This window comes from Xenopus laevis, chromosome 3L (genome assembly GCF_017654675.1).
Source record: "Xenopus laevis strain J_2021 chromosome 3L, Xenopus_laevis_v10.1, whole genome shotgun sequence".
In the NCBI taxonomy this organism is placed as follows: Eukaryota; Metazoa; Chordata; class Amphibia; order Anura; family Pipidae; genus Xenopus; species Xenopus laevis.
The window spans coordinates 39404226-39415081 of record NC_054375.1 but is presented as its reverse complement, the minus strand read 5'-3'; the positions used below and the strand labels follow the sequence as shown (position 1 = coordinate 39415081).

The window sequence follows — 10856 nt, the reverse complement described above, 5'->3', positions numbered from 1 at the left end:
TTATAAATAGGGGTTATTTCTTTTTTTTCCCCCAGCACCACCACCACCAAAATTACAGACGAGGCGAAATGAACACTTTGTAAGCTTTATGTGAATGTTAGATTATTTGCTTTGTTTTGCTTTCGCATACGTTAAAAGCTTTGAATGACACTTCTTCATAGTGTTGCAAAGGGATCCCTGTATATGAAGCAATGAGCTATTAGCTGAGCAGTGGAGCTTGCAGAAGAGGAAGCTCAATCAGTTTCTGTATCTTAAGCACAAGATCTAGGAAGTGCTGAGTAGGAGTGTCCCTGGGAGGGACCAGAACAATCTGCTGCCTAATCAAACGGAGCTCAAACAGCACTCACACAGCTTGGTCCTGAATGTCTCTCTCACTCTCTATCTATCTGTCTGTCTGTCTGTCTGTGACTCCCAAGAACTTCATTCACTTGCTGCACCTTTACCAGCAAGCCATCCTGACTGCCACAAGTCACACAGTGGTGCCGGATCAGAGATCAGCCAGCAATGGCTCCGTGGAGCAAAACTGTCAAAGAGAGATATGGAGTGGGTAAGTTAGAATGAATTCAACTTCGAAAAAATGTTTGTCATTGCTTCATTTCCCCCTTTAAGATTGAACAGGAAGGATGTGGGCAGGTGCATCGCTCTGGCTCTAGCAGAATGCATGGTGGCCTCCAAAAAGTACTCTATACCAATTGCCATGTGGATTTTTTTTTTGTAACTCTATAAATTATATAAATGCACCTATTGTACAGCAACTGATATTTTAGCTACGGATCTTTACAGAAGTTTACATATATATATATATATATATATATATATATATATATATATATATATATATATATAGGAAATAAAGGTGTGCACACTAAATATAGAGTGGCAAATGCCAGGGTGCAGAAAAAAGTCACATACGGAAAAAAATGACACTGGATTTATTTATAGTTATTGCCCAGTAACCCTAAGAATGGCTCACAAGTGGCCCAGAAACGTTAATTCTTAGGTACTAATTATAATTTTTTTTACCAAGTTCTATGTTTTGCCAAAAGTCAGATGTAGAGATGCATACAATAAAAGCAATTTGATTTAGCAGAAACTGGAGTGTGGGTCCTTGAGAAGATATATAAAGACTGGCTCAGGGTGCAAACATTTAGATGCTTTATGCACTCACTTAAATGGGAAATTGCCCTGGTGTTAACAGAATATATAAGTATAAAATTAAAAAAAGCTGTTGCACAAAACAGGGTCTTTGCAACAAAAGAAATGACAGCACTTTATTTAGCCAATCGACGTTTCGACCCTCTTTATCAGGGGTCGGACCCCTGTGTGGGACGAAAATTCTTTTGTTGCAAAGACCCTGTTTTGTGCAACAGCTTTTTTTCATTTCCACTTGTGAGCCATTGTTACGGTTACTGGGCAATAATTATAAATAAATCCAGCGTAATTTTTTTCCGTATGTGACTTTTTTTCTGCACCCTGGCATTTGCCACTCTATATATATATATATATATATATATATATATATATATATAAACAAAAATACGCAACTTACAAATAAATACAAAACCTAACATTTAAATACATTTAAACACATTCAATTAAAAAAACTATATATATATATATATAAACAATTTAGAATTTTAGATTTCATGTATTTGGACAGAGCAGTTGCTGTTATTTGCTTATCACCAGTGATGAAGCATATTGAAGAGATTGTAGTAAATCGCATGATTGTAGGGAAAAAAGGGGGCAAAACGCACTTAAACTGAGATAAGATGTTTGCGGATGTTTTCTTATCATTGCATCTGCTTGCTGTCCACTGTAGCTAAGGGACACAAAAAAAGGGAAATAACTGGAAACTTTCCCTTCGTTTTGGCACTGCATTTCCTTCACACTTTTCATTCTGATCATATAAGCATTTGTTTTCTCCCATGGGCCATGCTGAGTGTACCAGTGCCTTCGACAGTTATGGTAAATCAGTTCCTATAAGAGGCAGAATATTTACCAGGCAGCCCAAGCGTATTATGTAATTGCCTCACAGAATGGTATAATAAGGCAACAGATCTATTTGAATAAGTTATATCCACTGTAGCTTCTTTCCCTGCTTTTCGGACGTGGTTCACCTTTGTGTTAACTTAACTTTAGTATGATATAGAATGGCCAATTCTAGGCAACTTTTCAATTGGGCTTCATCATTTATTTATTTGTAGTTTCTTCTGACTCTTATCAGCTTTCAAATAGGGGTCACTGACCCCATCTAAGAAATAAATGATCTGTAAAGCTAGAAATTCATGGTTATTGCACTTATCGCTCATCTTTCTATTCAGTCCTCTCCTATTCCTTTTCCAGTCTCTTATTCAAATCAATGCATGGTTGCTAGGGTAATTTGAACCCTAGCAACCAGACTGCTGAAATTGCAAACTGGAGAGCTGCTGAATAGAAAGCAAAATAACTTGACAAAAATCACAAATAATAAAAAATAATTGCAAATTGTCTCTGTTCATCATACTAAAAGTTAAGTCAAAGACGGACAACCCCTTTCACGAGCTATAATACTGTTCAGTATCTCAGATTTTTACCCTAAATAAAAATGAAGTTGAATAGAATCAGTTCTTGCTGTTAGTCTGATTATCTGTTTTTGCTGCCAGGAAGTGATAGAAGTGAGAGATACTGTGAGTAGAGGATTCAGTAGTATCTGCTGTCAAAAACAAGGGAGTGGTTCAGTAACAAGTGTATATGTTATGTTTGGGGATGTGTCAATATTTTCTAGGGAAACCCAAGTAAACTTGGGGCTTGTTTAGGACTCAATGGATATACAGTTGCCATGCAGAATGTCTCCCCATCACGCACTCAATATTTTTTACACTATCTTTTGCTGAATGTTGTAGTTAAGGTTAAAAAAAATTGGAAACAGTCCCTATTATTTATAGAAAAGTTATCATTACTATGCATAAACCTTATACAGGTATGGGACCTGTTATCCAAAATGCTTGGGACTTGGGGCTTTCCGAATAACAGATCTTTCTGAAATTTGGATTACCTTTAGTCTACTAGAAAATCATGTAAATAAACCCAATAGGCTGGTTTTGCTTCCAATAAGGATTAATTATATCTTAGTTGGGATCAAGTACGAGGTACTGTTTTATTATTACAGAGAAAAAGGAAATCATTTTTAAAAATGTGCATTGTTTGGATAAAATGGGTTCCCGGATAACAGATCCTATACCTGTACTGTAACTGAAATCTAGACCTGGGTTCAATGTGTATAAATTATTGGACTGGTTTTTTTCTGAGACACTTCTATGAGTATGAGTATATGCGGTCAGTGCCATGAAGTATGAAAATACATAGGGGCAGATTCACTAACTGGCAAAATTCGCCAGCGACAGCAGAGCAAGATGGTAATTGCTGTTTTCCTTGCATCAGGGAGTCCTTCTATGACATCTAGCAAAACCTGCTTATTATCTGTTATTGTTGGCAGGCCCAGCTCATTCATTATATACTTTGTTATGGTGTCCCAGTACATTATAATAGGAGGACATTCCCACCACGTATAGATCAATAAGGAAGGGCTTCATTGCACCTATAGCATTGGTTTCTTTGCAAACCTGGTGACAGATTTAAAGGAACAGTTCAGTGTAAAAATAAAAACTGGGTAAATAGATAGGCTGTGCAAAATAGAAAATGTTTCTAATATAGTTAGTTATCCAAAAATGTAATGTATAAAGGGCAGAACACTACTTCCTGCTTTGCAGCTCTCTAACTCTGAGTTAGTCAGCGACTTTAAAGGAGAACTAAACCCACCTTTATGCAAAAGTCTCCAATGGCCCCCTTCGTTGGCCCCCTCCCTGCCTTCCCCCTGTACAGTGCTACAGCAGATTATGTGTCCCTCTAGGAATACTGTCCCGCAGCTGCAGAAGCGCGCAGTGGAGTTCACGGGCACCATCTTCATCGCCTCGGTATTCTTTTTGTAGTGAGTGTATTGCCGCATGCGCGGTTGGAGCAATCTTCTAGTTCGTTACAACTGCACATGCGCCGAAAGAGAGGGAAATTGGCAAAGGTAAGAAAGAAGACCTAAAGATTACCAAAGTGTCAGAAGATGTTGCCTGTGAGCTCTGCTGCGCTCTTCTGCAGGTGAGAGTTAGTATTCCTAGAGAGGACATATAATCTGCTGTAGCACTGTGCAGGGGGGAGGCAGGGAGGGGGACATTGGGGACTTTTGCCTAAAGGGGGGTTTAGTTCTCCTTTAAGGGGGGGCCACATGGGCCATAACTGTTCAGTGAATTTGCAATTGATTCTTAGCATTCAGCTCAGATTCAAAAGCAAACGGTTATGACCCATGTGCCCCCCCTCAAGGCTCTGATTGGTTACTGCCTGGTAACCAATCATTGGAAACCAAGAGAGCTGCAAAGCAGGAAGTAGTATTCTGGCTATTATATTATGTTCACTCCAGCCTTCTTTTTAGGCTAACTAACTATATTAGAATCTTTTTTTTATTTTGCACGGACTATATATTTACCCAGTTTTTATTTTAAAACTGCTTTTGTGGAAATGGCTCTGCGTGCTTTGCCATTCCCAGATCAAAAACAACAGATCTCATTTAAGAAACTAGAGACAAATGCAACAAATGAAGACAAAGCACTTTGATTTTTATACTTTCCCTGTGGGTTGCAACTCTTGCTGCTCTACTAGAACGGACTCAATGGGGTCTGCATTTTGGCAGCACTGCAATAAATGGGGCAGGTGATTGGCAGAATGGGAGCATCACCTGCAATGTCCCCTAGCTTTCATGTCATTTGGATGTGCAGTTGGGGGAGCACAAGGGTCCCCAATGCACAGAAGGACCTTTATAGTTACCATCTAGGTACTGGGCTGCTCTGAGTCTGACTGTGCTGTTCTCTGCACCTTGCATCAGATTTTGTGTTGCATTGCCTAGTCTGTACTAGGCCTATTTTCTGGGTGCAGGTGCTCTGTGCTTAGGCCCTATTTACAGATGGGAAAATGAACCATAAATGTTTGTGGAAGGCACCCAGAATTATAATTAAGTAATTACCACTACATCCTATAAGAATCGGTACAGAAGCAAAAAACTGAATTAAAAGCATCAAATATAGCAATTCACACCCAAAATGGCAAATGGTATGCTGGGGTAATGTGGTACACGCAAAGCTTTTTCATAAATGACCTGTTATCCAGAATGCTCCGGACTTTCGGGGGGTTTCCAGATAAGGGATCTTTCTGTAATTAAATAAACCCAATAGGATTGTTTTCCCCACCAATAAGGATTAATTATACCTTAGGTGGGATCAAGTACAAGCTACTGTTTTAAAAATTTGGATAAAATGGAGTCTATGGGAGACAACCTTTCTTTAATTTAGAGCTTTCTGGTTAAGGGGTTTCCAGAAAACAGATCCTATCCAATCCTCCTATTTTATAGATAGTATATAGAATAGCAAGCTCTACACTGAAATGTAATTCATTGTTATATTTTTATTTCAAATTTAGAATTAGTTATCAAACCTCTTATTTCTGTAACAAGTGGCTCTACATCTTCGATTGTGTGGGGGGTCAGTGATTATGCTCATGAAAAACCCGTTATAACTTTTTTAGGCACAGTGTGTATTGCTTATTTATTAATAAAAAAAAACTTGATTGGATCGGATTGCTAAAAAATTCCATGAAATTGAGTGAAAAGCTGTAATTTTTCGAGCTACAGAATTGCTCTAATTTTTCAAGCTTTTTTCCCCCGAATCACTCAAGTTTTTCGAGTTTTTGCCCAAAAAAGCCGGATTTTTGGGCTAAGCCCAGAACAGACCATGAAAACTTCAAATTGACATAGGTGCCTCTCCCATTGACTTATACAGGACCTCGACAGGTCTGAGATAGCGGATTTTTGGATGCGGGCTTTTTGCAGCATCGTTTTTTTTTGCGTCTAAAAATGCTTTTAAAAATTCTAGTTTTCTAGCGAAAAAAACGTGAATTTTTCAAGATTTTTACATTCAGATTTTAATAGCTAACCCCCTTAACGTCAGTGACTAGTTCAAAATATGTGACATTTGTTATGCAGTTTATATAATGCATGCTTCAATTCAGTGTTAAAATGTTTTTCCTGGGGTTAAAATACTGCCCAGCATTGTGTCCTAGCTTTGCCAAGAGAGTAACTGTGTGTGTATTTGATTACTTATTCAGGGAACCCTCCCTTTTTTAGATTCTGAATCACTAGTCATCAGTCACATATTTTAGTCTTTGCATCACTTTTTCTCCCATATGTCTTACTGTATGAAAGGCCAAAGCCTCTATTCTGCACACTGCTGCGTTTTGTTTTCCTTACGTTTATTAATTTACGATATATTTTATAGCTGCATGCCTATGGCTACTTAATAAACAAACACAATTACTGCTGACGTTGTTTAGTTTTCCATAAATCTTGTTTTAATGTATTTAGCACAGTCATATTATGGGGGGGAGGCTGTTGCGCTATATCACATGCAGCAATTTGATTTCAGCTGCTTGTAGTGTCACAATGCAGCTCTTGTTGCTGATTATTTTTATTCACATAAATGGAAACCTCCCAGTGTTGCCTTTACATGGGATAATCATCAGTTATGCTTTCAGTTGATCATTGCCTGGGCAGGAATATTGGTGGCATCCCCATGCAATTGAACAGGAGGCTATTTGTGGCAGGAATCAGCATTTTGATTTCCGAAATGCTCTTGCATAGGATAATAATAATTAGTCAGCTGACTCCTGTTTCTCTGAGTTATTAGTTCATTAATGCACTTTACAGATCCATTAATAATGTTCAGAGTGACTACAGCCCCCCCCCCCCGCTATGGAAAATGGTAGGGATGCACCAAATCCACTATTTTGGATGCGGCCGAACCCCCGAATCCTTCGTGAAAGATTCGGCTTTGCATATGCAAATTAGGGGTGGGATGGGGAAAACATCCTATGCAAATTAGGATTCGGTTTGGCTGGGCAGAAGGATTCGGCCGAGTCCGAATCCTGCTGAAAAAGGCCGAATCCTGGGTGAATCCCGAACCGAATCCTGGATTCGGTGCATTCCTAGTAAATAGCCCATTGTTATTGCTTCCATTAAGGGAATTGCTTATTGTAAATGTAACCTTTCATCCTATAGGAGAAGAACAGGTATGGGATCAGTTATCCGGAAACTCGTTATCCAGAAAACTCTGAATTACAGAACTGGCGTCTCCCATAGACTCTATTTTATCCAAATAATCCAAAATTTTAAAAATGATTTTCTCTGTAATAATAAAACAGTTCCATGTACTTGATCCAAACTAAGATATAATTAATCCTTATTGGAAGCAAAACCAACCTATCAGGTTTATTTAATGTTTACATGATTTTCTAGTAGACTTAAGGTATGTAGATCTAAATTGTGGAAAGATCTGTTATCCAACAAAACCCAGGTCTTGAGCATTCTGGATAACAGGTCCCATACCTGTAGTATAGGTAACGGTCCTTAAAAGGTGAAGTGCTGTTCAAAGATATTAGCTACAAAAACGTGCTCACTTAAGAACTCCCTAGCATTAACAATATTCCCACCTTATGCATCCAAAATATGTGCAGTGCATGACAAGAATAATGCCATACTGACAGTGTAGTAGTGCATTCATGAATAATTCACTTCACTTAATGCGTACCGATTTAAAAAATAGTTAACAGTGTGTTTAATTAAACACTGGGTTATGCCTTTCTCTGTGGATCTAAGAATCTACCTTTGGTGGCTAGACGCAGAAAGATAAAAGTGATACAGATAAGTTCCGGTAACTGACACCATCACATATATAAAGGACAATCACTTAATTATACTGATGGGCGAATAAATTCGGCAGACACAAATTCGCGGGAATATCCGTGTTTCGCCACAAGCAAATTAATTTGTGAAACTGCGGTGCCAATTGCCAGCGAAAAATCTGCAGCGTTGAAATAAAAAAAATTGGCGTGCGTCCAAATTATTCGGTTGCCCGTTGACTTTAATGCATTTGGACCAAGTAGTCACGCGTATAAAAACTGACGCTTGTGTCAAATTTGACGTGTGTCAAAATGATTTTGACGCCCATTGACTTCAATGCGTTTAGCAAATTTTTCGCTGTTTCAGTAAATTCGCGGATTTTCCGGCGAAGCAAAACTGCACAGATTGAACCATCACTACTTAATTACCTTTTCAAAAATACCCCCTATATGAACCCCAGCATTAGATTATATTCCCAATATTTATGACATGCGTTAAGGAGCCTGAGCGTTGAATCAGTGCCAGGTTGGGTTGGTGGAACACTAGGAAAAAAACCTGGTAGGCGCTACTGACCCAGACCCGCTCCCCAGCTAAACCCTGGATGCTACAGATAGATTGGGTCAGTGACCCCCAATTGAAAGCTGAAAAAGAGTCAGAAGAAGATGGAAAATAACTCAAAAACTATAAAAAAAAACGAAGGGCAATTGAAAGTTGTTTAGAATTCTATAACATACTACAAGTATAGTTAAAGGCAAATCACCCCTTTAAAGGAAGAAGTGCAGTGCACTGTGGGAATTGGATTGTTGATGGACTTCTGGGGGGTTTTTTTTTCTTGGATGTTGTGAGTTACAGTTTAACAACTGCTGAAGGGCGGGGGGGGGCTTGTTTTTTAAAAAAAATATTTTATAAAGGAAAATGCTTCAAAACCTATGGCATTATTTTATGCCGTTCTGGAATCGTCCAAACCATCATGTTTCGTTTTTATTTTACGTTAACCAAAAAGGCAGCTTTAATGTACGTTGTTTAAGAGCAGCCAAGTAATTTGTGCTGCCAGTCAAGCGTAACATGTTTCCTTTACTGATTCTACCAGTGAGTTGTTGAAAGGGTACAGTATGCTCTTATGTGAGGGAAACAAACTGTACCTTTTTCCACTCTATGGTTACCTGTGGTGCAAGGAAAAGTGCTTGACGCCAACTGGGCAGTAGATCACATGTTAAAGCTGCAAAATAGTCAGTTCATTGTATGACCTGCCCGTCCCTTCTGTCTATGGAAATGTTTCCCTGTCCACATAGAAATTTAATTATATATTACTGATTTTTTGGCATGCCAGGGGAAGAACAACATTTGCCAGGCAAAGCATCAGTAACTTCGGTGCAGGGGCAAAAAGAACCGCCCTCCTGATAAATGACCCACCACATGTCCATGTACTTAATTAAACATACAAGACAGTTAAAAAATAAAACTATAAAATGTGATGTGGTTATTAGAAATCTAATCTAGAGAGTTTATGCATATATGTAAGAACACAGAGGGCAGGTATATATTTAAAGGGGTTTGTTCGCCTTTGAATTAACTTTAACGATGTAGAGAGTGATATTCTGAGACTACTTGCACTTTTGTGGTTTTTGAGTTATTTAACTTTTTCTTCAGCAGCTCTCCAGTTTGAAATTTTAGCAATCTGGTTACCAGGGTCCAAATTACCCAAGCAACCATGCACTGACTTGAATAAGAGACTGGAATACGAATAGGAGAGGGCCAGAAAAGAGACATAAGTAATCAAAAGTAGCAGTAATAATGAATGTGCAGCTTTACAGTGCATTTGTTTTTTAGATGGGGCCAGTGACCCCTATTTGAAAGTTCATAAAGAGTCAGCAGAAGAAGGCTAATAATTAAAAAAAAATAATGAAGACCAATTGAAACGTTTCTTACATTTGGCCATTCTATAACATACTAAAAGTTCACTTAAAGGCAAAACACCCTTTTAAAGGAGAACTAAAGCTTAACTAAAGAAGTAGCTAGAAATGTTGTACATTATGTTTTGGGCTTCTGTATCAGCCCAAGGCAACCACAGCCCTTTAGCAGGAAAGATCTGTGTCTCCAAAGATGTCCCAGTAGCTCCCCATCTTCTTTTCTGCTGATTCACTGCACATGCTCTGTGCTGCACATGCTCTGAGCTTAGGGACCCACTCACAATATACAGTACACATAGAATAGAAATGTCACAATATAAGGCTGATTAGTAATTAATACAGATAATTACTACATGGCAGCACAGAAACCAGTGCAATTAACATCAGAATTTAATAATCAGCCCTGTAGCATCAGCTTATATTACAGACAAACTTCATTTTCTGCTTGATAATTTGCGACAACCCCTAAGCTTAGCTTCTCAACAGCTGCTCAGAGCCCACTGAGCATGTGAGTGTCACAGACACTTTCCAAGATGGTGACCCCCTGTAACAAGTCTGAAGTCCTGGATCATTGCTACTATTGACAAGCTGAAAGTTTAGGCTGGGGCAATAAATTCAGAATATAAAATATATAAAATATGCCATTTTTAACCATATTCATTTTTAGGATTTAGTTCTCCTTTAAAGACATCTAAGTGCTCAGCATAGTTCAGGACGGGATTATATTTCTAAGGAGAAATGGTAAAGTCAGAGACGTAACTAGAGGGGGGCAGACCCTGGCGCGGGACGTGCAGCCGGGCCCCACCCCCCTCCGTACGGCCGGAAACGGACGCATTTCCCTAAGTTTCTCTAAGGAGAGAGTGGCGTGCGATCTGCCGGGGGGCCCTGAGGGGGTGCGGGCCCTGGCCCAATCGCACCCCATGCTCCCCCGGTAGTTACGCCACTGGGTAAAGTAGAAGTTAGGCAATACTCTAAAGCTTAGAAATAAGGGGTAGTAGATGCATGGAACTCACTTATAAGAGAAGCAGCCAATCCCCAATCTGCATTTATAATAGATTTATGTAATAAAAGACACAGGGGCAAAATTGCGTTCGCCAACACCAACCAATTAGTAAATGGCTATTTTTAGCCAGGTCCAAGTTGAACAATGAAAGCAAAGATTTGATTCGGGTTTCATGAGTTACTGCCTA

The 10856-nt window shown here is 38.9% G+C and overlaps 1 protein-coding gene across 2 annotated transcripts in view; it reads left to right on the top strand.

Annotated features, from left to right (window-relative positions):
• The first annotated feature begins 280 nt into the window (after positions 1-280).
• The window catches only part of dock2.L (dedicator of cytokinesis 2 L homeolog), a 313170-nt gene continuing 302594 nt past the window's right edge, over positions 281-10856 (top strand). The window contains exon 1 of one of the 2 annotated variants that reach the window (XM_041586149.1): positions 281-547. In XM_041586149.1, the coding sequence (XP_041442083.1) occupies positions 505-547 (43 nt within the window). In that variant the 5' untranslated portion in view covers positions 281-504. The remainder of the gene's footprint in view (positions 548-10856) is intronic. The other variant, XM_018252117.2, reaches the window with a different exon arrangement.